This window comes from Anomaloglossus baeobatrachus, chromosome 8 (assembly GCF_048569485.1).
Source record: "Anomaloglossus baeobatrachus isolate aAnoBae1 chromosome 8, aAnoBae1.hap1, whole genome shotgun sequence".
NCBI classification, from domain to species: Eukaryota; Metazoa; Chordata; class Amphibia; order Anura; family Aromobatidae; genus Anomaloglossus; species Anomaloglossus baeobatrachus.
The window spans coordinates 173,929,784-173,957,370 of NC_134360.1; the positions used below are offsets into that span (position 1 = coordinate 173,929,784).

General features: G+C 42.5%; 1 protein-coding gene across 2 annotated transcripts in view; it reads right to left on the reverse strand.

Moving 5' to 3' along the window:
* Window positions 1–9,976: 9,976 nt before the first annotated feature.
* Window positions 9,977–27,587, reverse strand: part of CDC14A (cell division cycle 14A) — a 182,813-nt gene continuing 165,202 nt past the window's right edge. The window contains exons 15-16 of one of the 2 annotated variants that reach the window (XM_075322218.1): window positions 18,450–18,729; window positions 15,010–15,132 (exon numbers count right to left, since the gene is read on the reverse strand). In XM_075322218.1, the coding sequence (XP_075178333.1) occupies window positions 15,103–15,132; window positions 18,450–18,729 (310 nt within the window). In that variant the 3' untranslated portion in view covers window positions 15,010–15,102. Of the gene's footprint in view, window positions 15,133–18,449; window positions 18,730–27,587 lie in introns of both variants that reach the window. The other variant, XM_075322219.1, reaches the window with a different exon arrangement.

Consider the following 27,587-nt stretch of genomic DNA (forward strand, 5'->3'; position numbering starts at 1 on the left):
CTGCCCATCTAACGCACTATACTAGAATAATAGTGACCGTACACTTTAAATACCTGTTTAATGAATAATTGTTGGACTGACTCCTATCACTCTTGAAAGCCAAACATACATGCATTTTTCAGTTGGCTGAGTGTGCATTTGGCCGAAATGGGAATCAGTTATTGAAATTTCCTCATGTCTGATTCATATTTTACCTCAACATCCTGTTTTGGGGAAGAATTAAGAAGCCCCTATACGCACTTGATGGCTAACTGGTCTCATCAAAAATGGCAGGTTAAGATAACTATTCTATACTGTGCCTGCGCAATGTGTATGACCACCGTAAAGTGTTAGTTCCACGTTCAAAAAAAGAAAGCGAACGACAGACAGAAATAGTCAATGTGTAATATACTTATTATTTCTATCTGCATCCATTTATCTCTGCTTTTGTCCTTTTCTTTGCAGCTTATTACCTAAGGGACGAACTGGTGATGGGCAAATTCCTATCACGCTTGTAAGCACTGCTCTAAAATTGGCTGGGCTCGTTGAGGTGCACTGTTAGCTCAAGTCATGGCCAGCATTGGGGGTATTGTAGTCTTTTATGCTGCATAGGAAGGGTGCTGTCACGGTTTCCTCTCGCCATCCACATGGCTAGGGGGTGGAGCCTTCTCCCAGGCCTCACTTCCAGAGCTGGGATGCTTTAAATACTGTCATCTCCGGTGAACCAGCACCAGCTATAAGCTTAGCACTGCTTTGTCTGTGAGTGCTAGTCCCTGTAAGTGTGATCCTGATCCGTTCCCTCTCTGTGCCCTAGTCCTCTGTCTGTGTTCTGTCCCCTAGTCGTTCTACCATTCCTCTGTCTCACCTCCTTCTTTCCCACAATAGCCCCGGTTGTTTCCCACAATAGCCCCTCCGGCTGATACTGGCAGACACTGCATCAGCACACACTGGGAGTTCCCCTCCTTGCTCATTCAGCTCCGTGTAGTGTCTTTCCCTGCAGGACTCCAGCTCCCCCTGCTGGCAACCTGACAGGTGCGTTCTATAGCAGCATCGGAGAGAGCACTGTTCTGGCCACCGGCTAAACTATACTGTTAGCCTGTACTGTCAACCAGTGAGAACCCCAGTAATCAGGAAGTCAGAAGGGTGAGGAGCGGTGTGCCTCTGAACATTGATGATAGTACAACTAACCCCTTTATTTCTTGCTACTTCTGTATGAACACACGCGGACACACTTGCGTAATACAGTTCTTCTTTATTAAATGAAATAGTTAAATCAATAAAAACAGTGTCATTTGGGAGGGAGGTAGAAATAGAGTTCTGTTGCTGTCCATTTATTAAGAGCTCATTTATGACTACACAGAATGTTTAGTTTCATTGAACACATTTGCAATTTTTGCATCCCAGCACTTTATAATCTCCCAGGAAACCGGGATTATTGTGATTGCCATATTCACACGTCACCATTGAACCCATTCACAGAATAGAAGCTAATCTAAGTTCTTACGGCAATACTATGGTAAATTTCAGCTTTTGACTTGTATTAACACTTTGTAGGATATTAACATCTTCCTATGAATTCATCATTAGCTCAGGGAATTTTGAAAATGGAGGGCAAGTGGTCTGGATATTGCTGGGAAAGACCCATAGATAAAATACAAACCCTTAGCTCTACTCTGACTACAGTAGAATCAACAGAAACATCTCCTTAGTAGGCTTATGTGTTTATTGCTTATATACACATGTCCAGTATTAAGTACATAATGCCTAATTCCATTCAAAACCTAGAAATGAAAGTGTGCTGCTGCAAGTCCCTTAACATAGGTTCAGAAGGCTCAGTTATTGGAGGATTTTTCCCATAGATTAATCAATACTAATCAATATCAATCAATATGTTTATCAATTTGAGAAAGCGCAGAAGTACCAACCACTAAATCACCAAACACTTTTCTCTTTAACGAGAACCTTTCAGGTGAATCTTGCTGCCCAAACTCCTACTAAATAGAGGCATGGCAAGATTAACGAGTCAATACAGTTTTCTAACCCTTCATAGTTATGATAAAACATTTTGATAATTGGACAACCCCTTGGATACCCAGTTTAAGGAAAGAAACTGGTAGCTACCTTTTCACTGGGTGTCACAAGAGGCACAAAAGCTTAAATGGCTCAATTGTGGTGACCCAATACCAATCTCAGACTGTGAAAAGGGTGAAGAAAGGTACTGTGTCACACCTACAGTCACACTGATATTTCTGGGTTGAGTGGAGTTAGTATTTGAGGTGCATTTACTACGATACATTGAATATATGGTTTGTTTTACAGGAACAAGCCATCTAAAACATAAAACCCGAAACTCAAGTTAGTCTTAAAATAATAGTTTCCACTGCTAGTGTAATATTGCTTTAAAATCACCCATCAGTCGAGGCAAATACTGTAAAAACTGACTTTGATAACATAAGAGGATAAATGAATGAACCGATAAATAGACCTCTAGGTCAGGCAAATGCACTAGACTGGTGAGTAACTCATTATGTACAGTAATGTTTCAAAAAATTAATATCTCACATCCATATATGATATCTCTGAGAAGATCTAAAGTCAGAATCACTGAGCAGTAGAGATGAGCGGACCCGTGGAAGTTGAGTTTGGCGGGTTCAGCTGGACTTTAGATCAGTTTGGGACCCGGACTTGACCTGAACCCCAATAGAAGCCCTAATTGGGCAGTTTGGTTCTCTGCCCACATGTAAACAGCCATGAACAGATCACTTCCGGGGGCGGGTAGGCGGAGTATTCCATTTTTTTATTTGGTTCACACTACATCTAATAATGCTATTGTTACCCCCAATGCAAGGTGTTCACACACTGCAAGTGGCTTGCACTGGGCTGCGTACCAATGCTCGTGCAAGTAGTTTGCATATTTAATTCCCCTGAACTCCGTTTTGTTTTTTTGTTTTTAAGTCTGTGTTGGTAAGAACACCGAACCTCGGGTCACTCATCTCTACTCAGCAGTAGTGATAACTGTCGATCTGAGCTGTGGCTCTTCTTAATGTCATCATCTACTTACTGATTCAAGCCCAAAGCTTTGTGATTGATCTCTTTGCCAGATTTCCAAAAAGGTTGTACAGCTCTTCAAAACTCCAGTAGCACATAACTGCATGACCTCTAGGCTTTCCACTAAAAGCAGCAGAGCTTATTAAACTAATCACGACTCTAGTTAGAACTATGTATTTTTCTCTCTCGGGGAGGCACAGCTTGTCTATTCATTACACAGACAGCCAACTGACTTTACTGAGGTCCATGTAATGCCTTATTTCTTCAATGTATGGATCGTCATAGGTAACATACAAGGGCTCAAAAAAAATGCAGAAATGCTCATACTTACACCTTTACAAGCAATAGTTAGAGCTGGCTAGCACATCAAGCTATGCTGTATGGTAATTGAAGGCAACTAAGACCACACAGTGCCGCAGACAGAAAGTGCGGCATGAAAACAAAGGGCTGCGCACTAAGAAACCCACAATCCTTTTTTTAAAAAATAAAAAATATTCAGGGAGCTTTTTTCGCTAGTAAGGAAACTCCTGGGTCATGCGCACAGTGCCAAAATCCAGTGTTGGGTGGCGATGGCAGCGGAGAGGTGAGTGAGATCATCCTCTGATGCTGTACATTCATTAGCATGTTAGCACACCTACAGGGGCCCACAGGGGAGTACTAACATGCTAATGGGGCCGACTAGCCAAGGGAAGTAACGCCCAGGGGACTAGTGCCCGCGCTCATTAGCATAAGATAAAAGATGTTTAGAAATACTTTTTCTAAAGATCCCTTTATCTATGCTAGTGTATACAGGGACCGTTAGGCAGGGAATAGCAAATTGCACCCAGAACTGCTCGTGGTTCTGGGTACATATTGGACCTGCCAGATTCCCTTTAAAGGCTTAAAAAGGCCTCTGTCAGCATAGAATAACTGTTCAAATCCAAGAAAAGGCACTCAGTGCATCATGGTGGGGCCAAACATTAAAGTTTGTGTTCTCAACTGGTTGTTTTCCCTCAAACTCCATCTTCCCTCTTCTTTGATTGACAGTTCTGGCTTCATAGAGCCAGAGAGGGACAGAGATAGAGGGAAAACCAGCACATGGGAAGGTGCACCTGGACTTGGTCTGAAAAGTCATTCTATGCCAATAGAGTTCCTTTTAAATTTATTAAAAACAAGGTGATGAAAATGCCATAAACACTGCACACAGATGAATATTGTCTAGATGTGCCATTGACAATGCCCTGCAATGTCACAAAACAGCAAGGGCTCGCAGCTGCTGCTTTCTGAGGTAACACATTTTCCTGATTGTTTTTATACAGGAGTGTTTCTGCCATGTCACCAGCACTGTGAACTCATCATAAAGCAAGTCAATGACATACAAGTGCATTTCAATAAATTAGAATATCCTCAAAAAGTTAATTTATTTCAGCAACTCAAAATAAATAGGGAAGCGCATATATTATATAGAGTCATTACACACAGAGTGATCTATTTCTATATATTATATGGAGTCATTACACACAGAGGGATCTATTCTTATATATTATATGGAGTCATTACACACAGAGGGATCTATTCCTATATATATATATATATATATATATATATATATATATATATATATATATATATGGAGTCATTACACACAGATTGATCTATTCCTATATACAGTCATATGAAAAAGTTTGGGTACCCCTATTAATGTTAACCTTTTTTCTTTATAACAATTTGGGGTTTTGCAACAGCTATTTCAGTTTCATATATCTAATAACTGATGGACTCCGTAATATTTCTGGATTGAAATGAGGTTTATTGTACTAACAGAAAATGTGCAATCCGCATTTAAACAAAATTTGACCAGTGCAAAAGTATGGGCACCCTTATCAATTTCTTGATTTGAACACTCCTAACTACTTTTTACTGACTTACTAAAGCACTAAATTGGTTTTGTAACCTCATTGAGCTTTGAACTTCATAGGCAGGTGTATCCAATCATGAGAAAAGGTTTTTAAGGTGGCCACTTGCAAGTTGTTCTCCTATTTGAATCTCCTATGAAGGGTGGCATCATGGGCTCCTCAAAACAACTCTCAAATGATCTGAAAACAAAGATTATTCAACATAGTTGTTCAGGGGAAGGATAAACTTGTCTCAGAGATTTAAACTGTCAGTTTCCACTGTGAGAAACATAGTAAGGAAATGGAAGAACACAGGTATAGTTCCTGTTAAGCCCAGAAGTGGCAGGCCAAGAAAAATATCAGAAAGGCAGAGAAGAAGAATGGTGAGAACAGTCAAGGACAATCCACAGACCACCTCCAAAGACCTGCAGCATCATCTTGCTTCAGATAGTGTCAATGTGCATCGGTTAACAATACAGCGCACGTTGCACAAGGAGAAGCTGTATGGGAGAGTGATGCGAAAGAAGCAGTTTCTCCAAGCATGCCACAAACAGAGTCGCCTGAGGTATGCAAAAGCACATTTGGACAAGCCAGTTACAATTTGGAAGAAGGTCCTGTGGACTGATGAAACAAAGATTGAGTTGTTTGGTCATACAAAAAGGCGTTATGCATGGAGGCAAAAAAACACGGCATTCCAAGAAAAGCACTTGCTACCCACAGTAAAATGTGGTGGAGGTTCCATCATGCTTTGGGGCTATGTGGCCAATGCCGGCACCGGGAATCTTGTTAAAGTTGAGGGTCGCATGGATTCAACTCAGTATCAGCACATTCTTGACAATAATGTGCAAGAATCAGTGACGAAGTTGAAGTTACGCAGGGGATGGATATTTCAGCAAGACAATGATCCAAAACACCGCTACAAATCCACTCAGGCATTCATGCAGAGGAACAATTACAATGTTCTGGAATGGCCATCCCAGTCCCCAGACCTGAATATCATTGAACATCTGTGGGATGATTTGAAGCGTGCTGTCCATGCTCGGCGACCATCAAACTTAACTGAACTGGAATTGTTTTGTAAACAGGAATGGTCAAATATACCTTCATCCAGGATCCAGGAACTCATTAAAAGCTACAGGAAGCGACTAGAGTCTGTTATTTTTGCAAAAGGAGGCTCTACAGAATGTTAATGTCACTTTTATGTTGAGGTGCCAATACTTTTGCACCGGTCAAATTTTGTTTAAATGCGGATTGCACATTTTCTGTTAGTACAATAAACCTCATTTCAATCCAGAAATATTACTGAGTCCATCAGTTATTAGATATATGAAACTGAAATAGCTGTTGCAAAAACCCAAATTGTTATAAGAAAAAAGGTTAACATTAATAGGGGTGCCCAAACTTTTTCATATGACTGTATTATATGGAGTCATTACACACAGAGTGATCTTTTCTTATATATTATATAGAGTCATTACACATAGAGTGATCTATTCCTATATATTATATAGAGTCATTACACACAGTGATCTATTTCTATATATTATATAAAGTCATTACACACAGAGTGATCTATTCCTATATATTATATAGAGTCATTACACACAGAGTGATCTATTTCAAGTATTTATTTCTGTTAATGTTGATGATTATGGCTTACAGTCAATGAAAACCCAAAAGTCATTATCTCAGAAAATTAGAATATTATATAAGACCAACTGAAAAAAAAATTTTAAACTCAGAAATGTTGGTGCCTACTGAAAAGTCCGTACAGTAAATGCCTCAATACTTGGTCAGGGCTCCTTTTGCATGAATTACTGCATCAATGCGGCGTGGCATGGAGGCGATCAGCCTGTGGCACTGCTGAGGTGTTATGGAAGCCCAGGTTGCATTGATAGCAGCTTTCAGCTCATCTGCATTGTTGGGTCTGGTGTCACTCATTTTCCTCTTGACAATACTCCATAGATTCTCTATGGGGTGTAGGTCAGGCGAATCAAGCACAGTGATACTGTGGTTATTAAACCAGGTATTGGTACTTTTGGCAGTGTGGACAGGTGCCAAGTTCTGTTGGAAAATGAAATTTCCATCTACAAAAGCTTGTTGGTAGAGGGAAGCGTGAAGTGCTCTAAAATTTTTAAATGGCAAAATTTTTTAATGGTCTTTTCTTAAAAAGCTTATCAAGGGTGTAGTTGTCTCGTTGCTTGTGCACCTTTTTCTACCACACTTTCTTTCCACTCAACTTTCCATTAATATGCTTGGATATAGCACTCTGGGAACAGCCAGCTTCTTTAGCAATGAGCTTTTGTGGCTTACCCTTTTTGTGGAGTGTGTCAATGACTGCCTTCTGGACATCTGTCAAGTCAGCAGTCTTCCCCATGATTGTGTAGCCTACTGAACGAGACTAAGGGACCATTTTAAACTTTTAGGAAGCCTTTGCATGTGTTTTGTGATAATTATTCAAATTTTCTGAGATGATTACTTTTGGGTTTTCTTTGGCTGTAAGCCATAATCATCAACATTAACAGAAATAAACACTTGAAATAGATCCCTCTGTTTGTAATGACTCTATATAATATGTGTTTCCCTTTTTGTATTGAATTATTGAAATAAGTTAACTTTTTGAGGATATTCAAATTTATTGAGATGCACGTATAAACTTACTGGCTGCTGGAGCTTCTATATCACTGGTTTGATTTATGATGAGCTCTGAGGGCTGGAAATGCAGCAAAAACATTCAATCCTGTGATAAAACAGGCAGGGAAATGTGCTACCTCTTACCTCAGAAAGTAGTAGTCGTGAACCCCTGCTTTTTCACTTGCATACTCAATTATCATAAGTGATTTAGGCTTTCCCCCCCAGGCCAGGAGCAGTGGTATGTACTGATCATGAATTGGAGCAGCTCTGCATGGACAAATAGAGAAAATAACAGGTGCACATTTATAAGATTATCTCAGCACAGGATAATGTTTTTTGGTACCTCCAATTATTATTCTAATATCTACTGATTAAAATGTAATTGGTTTATAGGGCAATTCCTTTAAAGAGACATGCATCTAGGTTATAATTCTTACCACTTCTATTCTCAATACCGCTGCAATGTATAGAGGTGAATTGTGTAAGTGAGACTGCCTGCAGTGCTGTTGTATTGTGACTACTGGAACCCTGAAGTAGCAGAGGAAATTGTTATAATTTATTTTACATCTGGCAGAAAAGTCAGTATTGGGTATGCACCACTGCAATGTATATTACTACACCGTATAGGTGGATTTCTTATTAACACCATTTCTATTATCTGGATGGAGCAGTAAATTGAAATCATCAATGAAGTTACGAAGCAAAGTATATATACATGAATTGAAACTCACTACCATACCTAAAAATGACAACAAAAAAAAGGAAAAATAAAATAAAACACAGAAAGGAAGGAATGAAAGCATTAATACAATGGAGTTTTTTTTGTTTGTTCTTTTTTGTTAAAAAAACCTAAAAACACAGTGGAGATCTCATCAATGTAATAATTCAGATTCTAAGAGCAGCAATCAGATTGTTTTCCGTGGCTCATGCACCATTTGCATTAATTTTTGAAAAAAAGCCACTTCATAATTGGAGAGATATATCATATACACATTTCCAGTTGATATACGTTTGTAAGGTACATTGTTTAAGGAATATATATTACAGTACACACCAAAAGTTTGGACAAACCTTCTCATTCAAAGAGTTTTCTTTATTTTCAGGACTCTGAAAATTGTAGATTCACATTGAAGGCATCAAAACTATGAATTAAAACATGTGGAATGAAATACTTAACAAAAAAGTGTGAAACAACTGATAATATGTCTTATATTCTAGGTTCTTCAAAGTAGCCACCTTTTGTTTTGATTACTGCTTTGCACACTCTTGGCATTCTCTTGATGAGCTTCAAGAGGTAGTCACCGGAAATGGTTTTCCAACATTCTTGAAGGAGTTCACAGAGATGCGTAGCACCTGTTGGCCCTTTTGCCTTCACTCTGCGGTCCAGCTCACACCAAACCATCTCGATTGGGTTCAGGTCTGGTGACTGGAGACCAGGTCATCTGGTGTAGCACCCCATCACTCTCCTTCTTAGTCAAATAGCACTTACACAGCCTGGAGGTGTGTTTGGGGTCATTGTCCTGTTGAAAAATATATGATGGTCCAACTAAACGCAAACCGGATGGAATAGCACGCCGCTGCAAGATGCTGTGGTAGGCATGCTGGTTCTGAATGCCTTGAATTTTGAATAAATCCCCAACAGTGTCACCGGCATAGCACCCCCACACCATCACATCTCCTCCTCCATGCTTCACGGTGGGAACCAGCCATGTAGAGTCCATCCGTTCACCTTTTCTACAAAGACACGGTGGTTGGATCCAAAGATCTTAAATTTGGACTCATCAGACCAAAGCTCAGATTTCCACTAGTCTAATGTCCATTCCTCGTGTTCTTTAGCCCAAACAAGTGTCTTCTGCTTGTTGCCTGTCCTTAGCAGTGGTTTCCTAGCAGCTATTTTACCATGAAGGCCTGCTGCACAAAGTCTCCTCTTAACTCCTCCTCTCCTCCTCGTTCTAGAGATGTAAAGGTGTGTCCAAACTTTTGGTCTGCACTGTATATATAAAAAGAGACTAAGGGCGGCTTTGCACGTTGCGACATCGCACGTGCGATGTCGATGGGGTCAAATCGAAAGTGACGCACATCCGGCGTCGCAGTCGATATCGCAACGTGTAAAACCTTTTTGATACGATGAATGAGCGCAAAAGCGTCGTTATCGTATCATCGCTGCAGCCTCCGACATTTCCATAATGCCGGTGCAGCGACAGGTGAGATGTTGTTCCTCGCTCCTGCGGCAGTGCACATCGCTGTGTGTGAAGCCACAGGAGCGAGGATCATCACCTTACCTGCCGCCGGCTGCAATGAGAAGGACGGAGGTGGGCGGGATGTTTACATCCTGCTCATCTCCGCCCCTCCACTTCAATTGGCCGCCTGCCGTGTGACGTCGCTGTGACGCCGCACGACCCGCCCCCTTAGGAAGGAGGCGGGTCGCCGGCCAGAGGGACGTCGCACGGCAGGTATGTGCGTGTGAAACTGCCGTAGCGATAATAATCGCTACGGCAGCTTTCACTAGATATTGCACGTGCGACGGGGGCGGTACTATCGCTGCAGCATCAGTAACACATTGTTACCGATGTCGCAGCGTGCAAAGCCCGCCTAACAGTCTTTTATGATCAACAATCAGTAACCTGCGGCATTTTAAAACCACCTTTTTAGTTTCTATTATGTGAAGTAAATATGAAATGGCCATGTTGACATGAACTGCAATACTAGACTCAGCCTATAGAGGTGCTATGTCCAGTAAAAAAATTTTTTTTCTAATTTCAAACAATTTATTACATTTAAACCGACCAAAAATTGAATGTTAGAGATTAAATCGAAGGATATATTTGACAGCCACTGTCCAGAGCCCGGAATCTATTGCTGACAGTTCAATAAGTTACATCATAAATAAGCTGCATATTTAATAACATGATATGAATAAAGCAAATGTTCAGTAACCTCAAGGCAATGACTTTAGTTTTAATTGAACGAGTCTCTGGCTTAAGGCACATTTAATCCATTTACACCATGTTATTAATACACATTTGTCTTTGTAAGGCAGGACTATAACAAACAATGTAACTGCCTGGAAAAGGAAAAAAAAATACACAAAATAGGAATACTACACTAGATCTGAACGCCATGTCCCAGGATGCATATCATGTGTTTGCTAAATATTTTATAAAAATTCTATAAAAAAAGTTACAGATTATCCTCCCATTTTCCCCATTTGTTCATTATACAACTGCCCTAATATTGCATTTATATAAAATGTACCCACACCAATAATGCAGGTAAAGAATAATCCACAGCAAACATTATTACAAAAATATGATTCTAGACAGAAAAATATATCTTCTGATTTTTTTTGGTTACAAAGAATTTCTAAAATTGAAAATAGACTTCAAGATATGTCAATAATATATAACCATTATCTATCTACTGAATGTATATATATATTGTACATATATATATGCGTGTGAGTATAAATATATACTATATAGACATACATTATATATAAATATACAAAATATATAGATATATAAATATACACACACAGTGAAAAACAGCCGGAATGCCAGATTGTAACGATCAGTAGCGGAATTGTACATAAGGCCGTAATACCCAAATCTTCCTTGGTTTAGCTGAACCGGACATAAATCGTGGTCATCTAAGTTCACTTTAGCTGAACTTCAGAAGGTTCAGATATTACAGTCATAAGACACAGATGCTAAAATGGGCCAATATTACAGTGTTATGAAAACAGTCTTAAGGACACTTTACACGCAGCAATATCGCTATCGATATCGCTAGCGAGCGTACCCGCCCCCGTCGGTTGTGCAACATGGGCAAATCGCTGCCCGTGGCGCACAACATCGCTTACACCCGTGACACATACTTACCTGCCTAGCGACGTCGCTGTGGCCGACAAACCGCCTCCTTTCTATGGGGGCGGTTCGTGCGGCATCACAGCGACATCACTAAGTGGCCACCCAATAGAGGCGGAGGGGCGGAGATGAGCGGGCCAAACATCCCGCCCACCTCCTTTCTTCCTTATCGCCGGCGGCCGCAGGTAAGGTGAGGTTCCTCGCTCCTGCGGTATCACACGGAGCAATGTGTGCTGCCGCAGGAACGACGAACAACCTTGTCCTGCTATCAACGATAATCGTGAATGGAACGACGCGTCAACGAACAACGATATGGTGAGTTTTTTTGATCGTTAACAGTCGTTTGTGCATTTCACACGCAACGACGTCGCTAGCGAGGCCGGATGTGCGTCACGACTTCCGGGACCCCATTGACATCTCTTTATCAATGTCGTTGCGTGTAAAGCAGCCTTAAGGCTCTGCTCACATGTCCATTTATTTATTCATTTTAGGAACAGACAAACGGATTAAGTAAGTTATCCGTTGCTTCAGTTATGCAAATTGCAGCAAAATTAATCCATTGTTTATTATGAAGTTCATTTTTTTAGAAAGACAGTACTGCACGAAGAACTTCTTCTGCCGTATTAAATAATAGAATCCGGACAGATCCGCAAAAATCAACGGGGTTCATCCGCTTCCTTTAGCATCATTGATGCAAGAGATCTGGTTGTTTATAAAATGGAAAACCCACAAAGGGGGCATTAAAACAACCAAGAAGTATGAATATAATATAAAACATAAACTTTATTGAAGATGCATCAGATAAAAATATTTGAAAACAATTAAAATGAATCTACACAAAGAAAAAAGGTGGGAAAACCAGAAACCTTATATATGTACAGGGCTGGGCACATAAAGAAATAGTAGAGATGAGTGGACTTGTAGAAGTTCGGTTCGATGGGTTCAGACGAACTTTAGATAAAATTCGATTTGGGACCCAGACTTGACCTGAACCCCAATGGAAGTCACTAATTGGGCAGTTCGGTTCTCCGAACACATGCAGCCAGCCATAAACCGATCACTTACGGGGGCAGATGGGCAGGGTTTTCCCAATTTTTTGGGGTGCACACTACATCTGTTGATACTCTCAGCGAGAGCCGTTTAAACACTACAAGTGGCTCACATTGGCCTGAGCACCGAGCTTACCCCAGCATAGCGATGATCACATGAGTGGTGTTCATATGTAAAGCACTCGAACTCTGTTTTTTTTGCAAAGTCTGTGTTTGGCACAAACCCCAAACCTCAGGTTCGCTCCTCTCTAATAGTAACAGAACCAAAACAATTCAAGAAAAGCCCAAAACAAAGGTAATAGGTCTATGTATAAGTATACATACCATAATATAGCAGCTGTAAAGCAATAACGTTAAAAAAAGGCTACCATGTGAAAACAATATATCATGAATACATATAATAATCATAGATATGTAATTATAAAGTCAAGATAATGATAGCCAGAAGATCATAGTAAACACAAATTCACAGACATAGATCTGATTAAAATAAGGGATCAAGGTTTCTTGCCCATCCATCACGCGTTTCGCACAACATGCTTTGTCAGGGGCTGGGAATCAAGTGTAACGACACTCCCCTGATAAATGCATTGAGCATAGACCTACTAGCTTTGTTTTGGGCTTTTTCTTGAATTGTTTTAATTGTGCTATTATTTCAGTAAGTGCCCAGCCTCATACATATACGGTGGAACCCTTGGTTTAAGAGTATCTTGGTTTGAGAGCGTTTTGCAAGACAAGCAAAGCTTTTTCTAAATTTATAACTTGGTTTAAGAGCAATGATTTGCAAAAAGAGCAAATACTCACTGTGCACACTTCCGGTTCTGTCCTTTCACCACGTTCTGACCCACTCTGGAGGAAACTTTCTGTACATATGTACTGTATACAATTGTACAGTATATACTATATAGCATGTCTATCAATTTGCATTTGTGAATACAGTATTGTACTTTCTTTCTGCTAACCAGTACAGCACATTGCTTGTATAGTACCTCTCGCACACCAACAATTCTATAATGTGCAGTTTAATTTATTTTTATGTTTTTTTTACTACTGTACAGTATTTTGTTTTAGTGTACTGTAATCATTTTATATGAATACAGGACATTACTTTGTATCACTGTAATAAGTTTGTATAAATACAGTAAATATTTTTGGGTTGTGAAACGAATTGTCTGCGTTTCAATTATTTCCTATGGGAAAATTCGCTTTGATATAAGAGTAACTTGGTTTAAGAGCACACTCCCGGAACCAATTATGCTCGTAATCCAAGGTTCAACTGTATAGGTTTTCTGGTTGTCCCATCTCTTTTTCATTATGTGCATTCATTATAATTGTTTTAAACTTTTTTATCTGATACAATTTCAATATAATTTGTGATGTTTTACCGTATATTATACATACACTACTTAGTCATTTCCATGTGCCTTCTATGGGTTTGTTAAATATTTCTTGCATGTGACCTTATACACACTTTTTGATAGAATAAGGCTATTTTCACACTTGCGTTTTTTTCCTTTAGTCGCAATCCGCCGTTTTGGAAAACAACGGAATCGGTTAACGGATTCCGCTGCTTCCCATAGACTTGTATGGACGACGCATTGTGACTGATGGTCTTGTGTTGCATCCGCCGGGTGGAAATAACGCAGCATGTAGCGTTTTTCTGTGCTTCCCTGAGCATAAAAAAAACGCAATGTGCTGGATTCCATCGGCGTCCATCGTTTCTATAATGGAAGCCTATGGTGGCGGAATCCGGCGAAATCCGTCATTTGACGGATTCCTGTGACGCATCCGTTTTTACACAACTGCGCATGCTCAGTTTAGTAATTGTTGAAAAAAAAGCTACAACGGATTCCGTTGTTTTGCAGCATCCGTCGCATCAGTTGTGCCACTATATGCAACGCATCCGTTACATCCGTCACACAACGCAATGCAACGGATGCCGCACAACGCAAGTGTGAAACTAGCCTATCCGAACAGACATATGGACATAGCCTCACTCAATAGTCTTAGCTTGCATTACAAGGAGCCTTTTACGATCAGGGAGGCTGGGAAAGAAGCCTTCCTATACTGATACGTTTCCTAATTACATCAAGGTTATTCCGCTGGTGCACAGGCAGTATACCAGAGGGAAGTTTTGGACCCAAAGCACTGGATCCTGAAGACAGAGCCGACAGAACCGGGGTAAGTATTTTCCAGCAATTGTCTTCACACCATGCACTTGAAATCTGAGGTTCCCACCAGAACACTGCCAACTTGCTATGTACTGACAATGTCAATAATCTGGCATTCTATCTATTTGGTCCTACATGTGCCAGAGAATCAGGATATACTATATATATGTACATACACCTAAACATACCTTATTAGTACATTCATATTTGCAAACCTAATATGTACAAATCAGTACTGAATTCTACAAAAAAAATAAATTCAATATAAAAATCCAGTCCATTTAAAATAAAAATCAAAGATGATTAAAAAAAACCAAACAGTCAGTAGCAGAGCAATATACGTCAGTAGTGGGTAGTGATCATGCTTTCATTAAGCTTCAAATGCTATCTGGACAATGGATTCCTTTTTTTTATTCCACTTTCATTTCTCCACGGCAAAGGATTCATGGCGGGAAAAGGGTTAACAGCTGCGTGGGCGCCTTTAGAACTGAACAGATTCAGACTGAAGGGACTGGAAGAAAAAAAAAGATGCATAGTCATTATCCAGCAGAACCACAATCAATCCAGACGTGGGGAGTGGCGGCGGGGGGCTTTGGAGGGAAGCAGAGGGAACAATGATACACTAATTGGACATTTTAGGTCCAGTAAAATGTTTACACTGACAAAACTAAACAGAAATGGAGGAGAATGCTTTTAAGGATTTGCTAACTATGAAATAGTTGTGTAAAATCAATGTAGGTTAACATCTTACATTTTACACACACTAAAGGGAATCTGTCATCAGGTTTTGCCAACTAATCTGAGAGCAGCACAATATAGACGGAGAACCTGTTTCTAGCAATTGTCACTTACTAGGCTGCTTGCTGTAGTTTTGATAAAATCATTGTTTTATCAGCTCATGATTATCACTAGAGAACTAGTAAATCCACTGCCATGTAATCCTCCTGCTCTGTATAACCCCGCCCCCACCACTGATTGGCAGCTTTTTGCCTATATAGAAAGTACACAAGCAATCAGTGGAGTGGGCGGGGTTATACAGCGCTCAGCATTCAGTGAACTGGTAGATCTGCAGCAGATAAAACACGGCTTTTATCCAAACTTTATAAAAGCAGCACAATAAGTGATACATCACTGGAATCAAGATCTCTGCCCCACATTATGCTCTTAGATGTGGCAAATTTACTTTAAAGGGGTTTCCTGACAATATATATACACGTTTCTAAACTGTATGTATCCACTAATGTAACATAGGGATAGAAGTGAGAGATGCTGCTGCTGCTCTCTGACTTCCACCAAATGTCAATTATATCTGAAGGAAGAAAGAGTGAAGCGGCTGCAGGGCTCCTGTGACCGGCTGCAGGGCTCCTGTGACCGGCTGCAGGGCTCCTGTGACGTAATGTCACACAAGTTCCTGGACCGGAGCCTGCACCGAGGCTAGGTATAGCTATTATTATTTCACATTTGGGAAATGTGGTGATTGGGAAGGAGTTTAGTTGAAAATCCCTTTAATTTAAATATTTACTCGATGGTTTAATTTCTAGGTTAAAGGCTTCAATGGTAAATGTCTATAGTCTACATTAATAAAGGGTTCTGCTTTACCCACTTTCTCTCACTTTCTCTCCTGAACAAAGTATTGTCGCAGAGTTCAGGAACGCATCAACTATTTAAGTGCCATTTTCCTGCTCTACAAAATCTTTCTTCCTTGAGGTGCAAGGAGGAAATCACTTCTCACTGTGTAGCCTGCTTGGTTGTCATCATCTGGAGGAAGCACATCCTTAAAATCTCCTAGTCACGGGACCCCGGGAAAATGCAATCTGATCCATTAACTAGTACTTCCTAAATAAACCAAACAGTATCTCACAAAAGTGAGTACACCCCTCACATTTTTGTAAAGATTTTATTATATCTTTTCATGGCACAACACTGTAGATATGGTACTTTGATACAATGTAGTCAGTGTGCAGCTTGTATAACAGTGTACATTTGGTATCCTCTTAATAACTCATCAAACAGCCATTAATCTCTAAACTGCTGGCAACAAAAGTGAGTACACCCGTAATTGAAAAAGGCCAAATTGTGCCTAACGTGTTAATATTTTGTGTGGTCACCATTATTTTAAAACACAGCCTTAACTCTCTTGGGCATGGAGTTATCTAGAGCTTCACAGGAGCCGCTGTATCCTCTTCCATCCTCCATGACAACATCACAGAGCTGGTTGATGTTAGAGAGCTTGCACACCTTTCGCTTGAGGAGGCCCCACAGATGCTCAATAGGGTTTAGGTCTGGAAACATGCTTGGCCAGTCTAGCACCTTTACCCTCAGTTTCTTTAGCAAAGTAATAATCGTCTTGGAGGTGTGTTTGATGTCATTATCATTTGGGAATACTGCCCTGCGACCCAGTTTCTGATGGGAGCGGATCATGCTCTGCTTCCGGATGTCACAGTACATGTTGGCATTCATGGTTTCCTCAATGAACTGCAGCTCACCACAGCCGGCAGCACTCATGCATCCCCAAACCATGACTCTGGCACCACCATGCCTGACTGTAGGCAGGACACATTTGTCTTTGTCCTCCTCACCTGGTTGCTCCCACACACGGCTGACACTATCTGAAACAAATAAGTTTATCTTGATCTCATCAGACCACAGGACATGGTTCCAGTAATTTATATCCTTAGTCTGCTTGTCTTCTGCAAACTATTTGCAGGTTTTCTTGCGTATCATCTTTAGAAGAGGCTTCCTTCTGGAACAACAGCCCTGCAGACCAATTTGATGCAGCGTGCGGCGAATGGTCTCAGCACTGACCTCCCCCATATAACTTCTGCAGTAATGCTGGCAGCACTCATAAATCTATTTTGAAGAGACAACCTCTGGATATGACGCTGCGCACGTGAGGTCAACTTCTTTGGTTGAACATGGCGAGGCCTGTTCGAAGTGAAACCGATCTTGTTAAACCGCTGTATGGTCTTGGCCACCGTGCTGCAGCTCAGTTTCAGGATGTTGGCAATCTTCTTATACCCTTGGCCATCTCTATGTAGATCAACAATTCCTTTTTTCAGATTCTCAGAGAATTCTTTACCATGAGGGGCCATGTTGAACTTCCAGTGACTAGTATAAGAGAGTGTGTGAGCGATAGTACCAAATATAACACACCTGCTCCCCATTCACACCTGAGACCTTGTAACAATAATGAGTCACATCGGATTGGGAAGGGAAAATGGCTAATTGGGCATAAGTTGGCCGTTTTCACTTACGGGTGTACTCACTTTAGTTGCCAGTGGTAGACATTAATGGCTGTGTGGAGTTATTTAGCTGGCACACCAAATTTACACTGTTATACAAGCTGTACACTGACTACTGTACAGTATATCAAAATGTCATATCTTCAGTGTGTTGCCACAGGAATAGATATAATTTTTTAAAAAAAAAACAAAAAAACATGTAAGGGGTGTACTCACTTTTATGATATAGTGTAGCTATTTTCTAAATATGAGTGCACATTTAGTATAAGGCTGGTGCCCCCTATTGACAGATGTAATACGTTTTAGTAGCGTAAGTTTTTACTTTACAACATTACAATGTAAAAATAACCGTTTAGTCGTCTTTACGCTCGGATTAGTCAATATCTGCTCCTGTATCTGTCATCCAAAGCCAACATAGATGCATAAAACATGTTGCCAGGTAAGCAAAGCTGCATGACTATGTTAGCTGAGAAGAAACCCAAGGCAGGGAAGCGTTAAGCATAGGCAGGAATGAATGAGCGCCACCAGTTGTTAGCAGACTGCCGTGTGCCTGGTGGAGGCTAGGGTGCAATATAAGGACACTTACAGGAATAGAGCGGCTCAGATAACGTGCAGAGGAGGTGAGGCCTGTGTATGAGGGTCGGAAGGATCCGTATGAATCATTGCCAGCGGTAGACACATTCCAGTTACGGTTGTTGTTCAGCTCGCCTTGGCTTCGCCCATGAGGACTGGAGGGGTACAAGCTGGAGGGGTGAGCCGGGGAGTAGCTGGGGCGGGAAGGAGAGGAGCTGCGGGTGCTGTCTATCTCCTCCAGAGCAGAGTTCAGATTCCCAAGTGAGCCGGCATACCGTGAATTTACAGAATAACTGAGAGGAGAAAACAGGGGGGATATCACAGACCCTGGTGCACTGACACAGCTGATGAACATGCAGGAAAATGACATGAACTGATGACATGCTGGAGCTCAAATACAAGCAATTAATAAAGCAAGTACAAGACAATGTATTACACATTTAATGAGTGTCACCAGCATGCACACACATTACAATACCGAGTTATGTTCCCAGTTTATACAGTGTATACATATTCATGCAACAGAAACAATAAAGAAAAAAACTACTGATATATTAGTACATTTCCATATACCATGAGGAGGCACTTTACCAGGCCAGCTGGGTACACAGTTTGTGTATATACCGATGCTGGCACCGGATTTCAAACTGCAAACTGCATACACTATCACATATTGGAAGGGGCTGGTGTATTTACTTTGAAAAATAATGTCTAAATAGCTTTAAATTCCAAAGTTTAACTCAATAGCCAACCATCCTGTCCTATTGACGGCTCCTCAGTGTCCCTCCTCCCTGCTGCTAAAATCTAACACTGCTCAGTACAAGCTGCAGCTGGATGGAAGGCACATAAATATACAGGGTGGGCCATAAGTATGGATACACCCTTATAAAATGGAAGTGGTTGCTGATATCACCTTACCGTTTGTGGCATATTAGTACATGGTAGGGGCAAAACATTTGAGTTCGGGTGACGCCCATGGTGGGCATCTGCAAAGCCGCCATTTTGAATTCAACTTTACTCTTTTTTATCAGGGTGTAGCCATACTTATGGCACACCCAGAGTGTATCCATACTTATGGCCCATGCTGTAGAGTGCTCTCACTGCATAAAAGAAATTAGAATATGCTCATGTCAATATCAGTTATATAGTCATTCCGAGACAGATTTAGAAAATAAATACACCAGTCCAATCAGGACTAAGAGATCCAGTTGATAATGTGTACAGTGTTTAAAGCTTTTGGCGTGTATGCTAAATGTATCCATAGGGCTCCATTCACCTGACAGAAGCCAAAAGAGTGTCGTTTACATTCCATTGGGACGGAAGAAATGGGTATGTATATATTTACCGTATCTGATAGGGTAGAACACTACGCCATTCCATACAAAAGGTTTATAATAATAAACACATACCGCACTGATCTGTTTATTTACTCTAAAAGTAGGCTGAGGCTGCACAGGTATTAGTGCGAGTGTCGCATGACACTGGGCTCATGCTCACAGCACAGCGGGAGCCGAGTGTCATGCGGTGAATCATGAGAGTGTGGTGTGATTAAACCACAGCTGCGGGAGGCGGGCCGGCCCTGCGGAGGGGAGGGAGGGATTTATCTCCCTCTATCCTCTGTTGCCGGCTGATGTGATTCTTGCACTGCACTCGCGTTAAACTGGTGTACTGCGAGTGCAATGTGATGTTTCTCTCCCCCCATAGACTTGAATGGGTGCGAGTGAAACAGGATCACATTACTCCCACAGCATGCTGCAACTGTTGTCTCGGTCCGATTAGGGCTGAGAAAATAATCGCTCATAGGAGCTACCCCATACAGTAATATTGGTCCGAGTGGAATGCGATTTTTTTATCGCATTCCATTCGCTCAGTATTACTCGCCGTGTGTGCTGACCCTAATAGTAAAAGCTGGGAAATCTGCCAGGAGAAAACCTGATTTCTCCTAAATGCTGCCTGATTCCACAAAATGGCTATGTACCCATGAGGCTAGTTAATAGCTCAGCAAAAACCCCACAGGAAATATTTTGTACACAACAGAACAATATGTGGGGGAGTGAAAGTCTACAAGTGATTACGTTTTTTTTACTCATTGATATATAGGTGGGATGACATTTTGTGTAAACCTGAATATCTGATGTTGTAATAAAATTTCCCTCTAGTGTGAAAATAATCTGCTTGATTTCAGCTGCATAATGGGAATTTCCATAGAAAGGAAGCGGTGGGCTGGAGAGCAGTCAGCGCTGCAGGAAGCATTGATTTTTTTAGACATGGCACAGACTCAAGTTGTCATTCAAAGACCCCTTGTCTGTATTCAGTGCTGGCGCTCTCCATAGGTGTGGATGTAATAGATCCGGTCTATACTTAGTGCTGGCGCTCTCCATAGGTGTGGATGTAATAGATCCTGTCTGTATTCAGTGCTGGCGCTCTCCATAGGTGTGGATGTAATAGATCCGGTCTGTATTTAGTGCTGGCGCTCTCCATAGGTGTGGATGTAATAGATCCGGTCTGTATTTAGTGCTGGCGCTCTCCATAGGTGTGGATGTAATAGATCCTGTCTGTACTTAGTGCTGGCGCTCTCCATCCTGTCTGTATTTAGGAAGCCTTTACACTCCATTAACTACTCATTTATTAACTAACCTATTGCAGAATGTGATAGAGCTGGTTCCCTGTGCCCACAACATGCATATGGCTATGGAAGACACTGCCACTATTTGGATTCTTTTGTTTTTTCCCTTCTAAATTAATTAACCCTATATTGAAATTTTATTAAAAGAAGTGCATCATCTATCATTTTTTACTTATTTAACCCCTTCAGCCCCCGGGCACTTTCCGTTTTTGCGTTTTTGTTTTTTGCTCCCCTTCTTCCGAGAGCCGTAACTTTTTTATTTTTCCGTCAATCTTGCCATATGAGGGCTTGTTTTTTGCGGGACGAGTTGTACTTTTAAATGAAACCATACGTTTTACCATATATTGTACTGGAAAACGGCAAAAAAATTCCAAGTGCGGAAAAATTGCAAAAAAAGTGTGGTCGTACAATAGTTTTTGGGATATTTTATTCACTGTGTTCACTATATGGTAAAACTGAGGTATCTATGTGATGACTCAGGTCGGTGCGAGTTTGTAGACACCAAACATGTATAGGTTTACTTGTATCTAAGGGGTTAAAAAAAATTCACAAGCTTGTCCAAAAAACGTGGCGCACGTTTTGCGCCATTTTCCAAAACCCGTAGCGTTCTCATTTTTCAGGATCTGAGGCTCAGTGATGGCTTATTTTTTGCGTCTCGACTTGACGTTTTTAACGGTACAATTTTTGCACAGATGCTACGTTTTGATCGCCTGTTATTGCATTTTGCGCAAAATTTGAGGCGACCAAAAAACATAATTTTGGCGTTTGGAATTTTTTTGCCGCTACGCCGTTTACTGATCAGATTCATTGATTTTATATTTTGATAGATCGGGCATTTCTGAACGTGGCGATACCAAATATGTGTGTATTTTTTATTTTTTTTAACCCTTTAATTTTCAATGGGGTGAAAGGGGGGGTGATTTGAACTTTTAGGTTTTTTCATTTTTTTTAAATTTTTTAAAACTTTTTTTTTTACTTTTTTTTTTATTTTACTAGTCCCCCTAGGGTGCTATAGCGATCAGCAATCCGATCGCTTTGCACTATCTGCAGATCTCAGCTACAGAGCTGAGAACTGCAGATTTGCTGCTTCACTTTCAATGCCGGCTGTATTCCGGCATTGACAGGAAGTGAGTCATGTTAGCTACAGGCGTCATCACATGACCCTGTGCTACCATGGCAACCGCCGAAAGTCACGTGATCATGTCACGTGACTTCCGGTGGGGGCGGGGTAAGTGACTGTCATGGCGGCGCCCATATACATATCGCTGCCAGATTTTGGCAGCGAAATGTAAGGGGTTAATTGCCGCGGGTGGAAGCGATTCCACCCGCAGCTAGCAGGCACACATGTCAGCTGTTGATAACAGCTGATATGTGCGCGGATCGCCGCCGCCTGCCGGCAGCAGGGGGCGGGGCTTACCGGCACACGATCCATGACGTACCCAGTACGTCATGGGTCGTTAAGGGGTTAAACCAGATAGTAATACAAATCCATTTATTTTTATTATTTTTTTTACTGTAGATCTTGTCATTTTAATTTCTGTACATGATTATAGAGTCAGCCATCCTACCGAGCGGCTGTTAACAGCGTTTAGAGCTTTGATTTACAGCTGCCACATGAACTATAAGAACCTGCAGCCTGGAAATGACTCACGGTAGTTTTGTGGGCATGCTCGGTCACCTATGCGTTGGTCACTGCGCAGGGAGGGGGAGGACTTAAGCTAAGGTTATCACCTACTGTAAGTGTCTTCTATATAGGAGTGATTTTTTTATTGTACTCATGCCAGTGATAACAATGAGGTCACTACAGTGCTCAATTTTCGCCATGATTAAAGTGAACCTGTCAGTCCCCTATGCACCCAGAACCACGAGCAGTTCTGGGTGCATACTGCTAATCCCTGCCTAACCGTCACTGTATCTAGTAGCATAGATAAAGAGATCTTTAGAAAAAGTATTTCTAAAGATCCTTTATGATATGCTTATGAGCACAGAGACTAGTCGGAAGGGTGTTATTTCCCTCAACTACTCATTGCACATGATCAGAAGTCACTGCTGTTCCGGTCACGCACACTATGAAGCCAGGTGTATGCGTCCCAGCTTCAGAGAGGTCTAGTGCGCATGACCGGAAGTGCCGGGACTTCTGATCATGTGCACTGAGCGTAAACCCAACGTTCTGAAGCGGTGCCAATGGACACAGGTACGTGCGTCACCGCCGATGATGCTGGGCAATGGGCATGGAATAACGTGTTAGCACGCCCCTGTGGGCGTGCTAACATGCTAAGACGGCAGACTAGTCAAGGGAAATAATGCCTGTGACTAGTCCTTGCGCTCATTAGCATATCATAAAGGATCTTTAGAAATATTTTTTCTAAAGATCTCTTTAATATGCTACTATAGCCTGAGAGAGTTAGGCAGGGATTAGCAATATGCACCCAGAACTGCTCGTGGTGCTGTGCATATTGGACCTGACAGATTCACTTTAAAGAGAACCAGTCACCAGATTTGATGACTATAAGCTGCGGCCACCACCAGTGGGCTCTTCTATATGGCATTCTAACATGCTGTATAAAAGAGCCCAGGCCGCTGTGTAGAATGTAAAAATGACTTTATAATACTTTGATCTATAATAGCACTACAATACTTTGATCTGCGCTGCTCAGGGCAACTCAAAGTGTACCTGTGCACGACCTCAATGCCGGCCTGTGTGCATGACGTAGGACGCGTCATGCATTGCAGCTTCAGAAGAAGGAGGACAAAGATGGCCGAAACAGGAGTTGCCACACCCATCTGCACCGAACCGACCGTTTAGGTGAGTATTATAAAGTGATTTTTACGCTCTACACAGCGGCCTGGGCTCTTATATACAGCATGTTAGAGTGCTATATATAAGAGCCTACTGGTGGTGGCCGCAGCTTATAGTCACCAAATCTGGTGACAGGTTCCCTTTAACTGATCTGAAAATTCTGCTTCTGATAATGTATAATGGCAGACATATATGGGAAATATATTTATATATAGTACCTCCACATTATAGTTATGTGTCAAATCTTTCTTCTGATAGTCATTAGTACAATGACATAATAGTATTGTCACATGCAATCATGGTACATTATCCCACGCAGAAAATCAAAAGTCAGAATCCAAGAGCGACAAAAGGTGTTAACATGTTCAATGCCAGTCATTAGCTCTGATTACGGCCTATGCTGTTCATTCCCTGAAGCTTCATGCGTTTAAGTTAAATTTACAAAAAATTAACGGTGTAAAGACAGTATGATGCTTCACACCATTTTACACCCTATCATAATGATAAAAGTATGTTATTTAACTACATATTTCTGATATATACAGTCATGGCCGAAGGTGTTGCCACCCTCGAAATTGTTCCCAAATATGAAGTATTTCTCCCAGAAAACTATTGCACTTACACACATTTATTTCCTTTTTATGTATTGCAACAACAGAAAAAAGTCAGAGAAAAAAGTCAAATTGGACCTAATTTCACACAAAACCAAAAAATGGGCTGGACAAAATAGTTGGAATTCTCAACCTAATATTTGGTTGCACGTCCTTTGGAATAAATAACTGCAATCACTCACTTCCCATAACAATCGCCAAGCTTCTTACACTTCTCAATTGGAATTTTTGAACATTCTTGTCTTGCAAACTGCCCTGAGTCTCTCATATTTGAAGGCGTCTTCTCCCAACACCAATAAAAAAGAGAATTTTGTTACTTACCGTAAATTCTTTTTCTTATAGTTCTGACATGGGAGACCCAGACCATGGGTGTATAGCTTCTGCCTCCAGAGGACACACAAAGTACTACACTAAAAGTGTAGCTCCTCCCTCCGGCTATATACACCCCCTGGATGACAATCTAACCAGTTCAGTGCAAAAGCTGAAGGAGGACATCCACCCATAAGAAGAGATAGAGTAAAACTCGGAAAAACCGGAACCTCTGTCTACAACAACAGCCGGTGAAACACACGGAACAAGAACTGCCAACAGGCAACAGGGAGGGTGCTGGGTCTCCCATGTCGGAACTATAAGAAAAAGAATTTACGGTAAGTAAACAAAATTCTCTTTTTCTTCATCGTTCCTTATGGGAGACCCAGACCATGGGACGTCTCAAAGCAGTCCATGGGTGGGAAATAACCAAAACTGAGAAGTAGGCAAAACCTATCTTCACAAGTGGGCGACAGCTGCCTGAAGGATGCGTCTGCCCAAGCTCGCATCTGCCGAAGCATGAGCATGCACTTGGTAGTGCTTCGAAAAGGTGTGCAGACTAGACCAAGTGGCAGCCTGACAAACCTGCTGAGCCGTAGCCTGGTGCCTGAAAGCCCAGGAGGCACCGACAGCTCTGGTCGAGTGCGCCTTAATCCCTGGCGGTGGGGGCACCTGAGAATGCTGGTAGGCATCGGAGATGGCCGACCTAATCCAACGAGCTAGGGTCGGCTTAGAAGCCGAGAGACCCTTGCGCTGACCCGTGGTTAGTACAAAAAGTGAGGTGCACCGCCTAAAAGCGGCGGTGCGTGACACATAGATTCGGAGCGCCCGCACCAAATCCAAGGTATGCAACGCCTTCTCAAAGCGATGCACAAGGGCCGGACAAAGGGAAGGCAATGAAATGTCCTGGTTAAGGTGGAAAGGAGATACCACCTTAGGGAGAAAGTCCGGAGTCGGACGGAGAACCACCTTGTCTTGGTGAAAAACCATAAAAGGTGACTCCGAAGAGAGCGCAGCCAAATCAGAGACTCTCCTGAGAGAAGTTATGGCCACCAGAAAGACCACTTTCTGTGAAAGTCTAAACAAGGGAACCTCCCTAAGAGGCTCAAAGGGGGGTTTCTGTAAAGCTGTGAGGACCACCAGATTAAGATCCCAAGGATCCAAAGGCCGCCGGTAAGGAGGAATGATGTGAGATGCGCATGAAGGTGCGCACCTGAGCCAGTCGGGCGATACGCCGCTGGAATAATACCGACAGAGCCGACACCTGTCCCTTGAGGGAATTGAGGGACAGTCCTAGCTGTAGACCGGACTGAAGAAAAGACAGGATGGTCGGCAAGGAAAACGGCCAAGGAGCATGGCCGGAAGAGCGACACCAGGACAGGAAAATCTTCCAAGCCCTGTGGTAAATCTTGGCCGAGGAAGACTTCCGAGCCTGAGTCATAGTGGAGATGACCTCGGAAGGAATGCCTGAAGCAGTCAGGATCCAGGACTCAAGAGCCACGCTGTCAATCTGAGAGCCGCAGAATTCTGGCGGAAGAACGGACCTTGAGAGAGAAGGTCTGGGCGGTCCGGGAGATGCCACGGCATTTCTACGGACAGACGGAGCAGATCTGGGTACCAAGCTCGCCTGGGCCAGTCCGGGGCAATGATTATGACCCGACGGCCCTCCATTCTGATCTTGCGCAGAACCCTGGGCAAGAGAGCTAGAGGGGGAAACACATAGGCCAGACGGAACTGGGACCAATCTTGAACCAGCGCGTCCGCTGCGAAGGCCTGAGGATCGTGGGAGCGAGCCACGTAAACCGGAACCTTGTTGTTGTGCCGGGATGCCATTAGATCCACTTCCGGAGTGCCCCACTTGCGGCAGATTGATCTGAACACTGCCGGATGAAGGGCCCACTCGCCGCTGTCCACGGTTTGACGGCTGAGATAATCGGCCTCCCAGTTTTCTACGCCTGGGATGTGGACCGCGGATATGGTGGACTTGGAGTCCTCCGTCCACTGAAGGATTCGTTGAACTTCCAACATTGCCAGGCGGCTGCGAGTCCCGCCCTGGTGATTGATGTAGGCAACCGCTGTCGCGTTATCTGACTGGACTCGAATGTGCTTGCCCGCCAACAGGTGGTGAAAGGCCACGAGAGCTAGAAGAACAGCCCTGATTTCCAGCACATTGATCGAGAGGGCTGATTCGGACGGAGTCCAAGTGCCCTGTGCTCGGTGGTGGAGAAATACTGCCCCCCAGCCGGAAAGGCTGCCATCCGTGGTGAGAATCACCCAGGACGGAGTCAGGAAGGAGTGTCCCTGTGACAGAGAGAGGGGCCGAAGCCACCACTGAAGAGAGCTCCTGGTCTGCGGCGACAGAGCCACTAGCCTGTGCAAGGAAGAGGTCCGCTTGTCCCAACAGCGGAGAATGTCCAGCTGCAGAGGACGCAGATGGAACTGGGCAAAGGGAACCACTTCCATTGACGCCACCATCTGACCCAGCACCTGCATGAGGTGCCTGATGGAATGACGGCGGGGCTTCAACAGAGAGCGCACCGCCAGATGAAGGGACTGCTGTTTGACTAAGGGCAGCTTCACAAGTGCCGGCAGAGTCTCGAATTGCATCCCTAGGTACATAAGTTCCTGGGTCGGGGTCAGAGTGGACTTGGGCAGATTGACAAGCCACCCGAATTGAACAAGCGTGGCGAGAGTGAGCGAAACACTCCGCTGGCAGTCTGCACTGGATGAGGCCTTGACTAGAAGGTCGTCCAGGTAGGAGATTACTGCCAACCCCTGGAGATGCAGGACCGCAACCACTGCTGC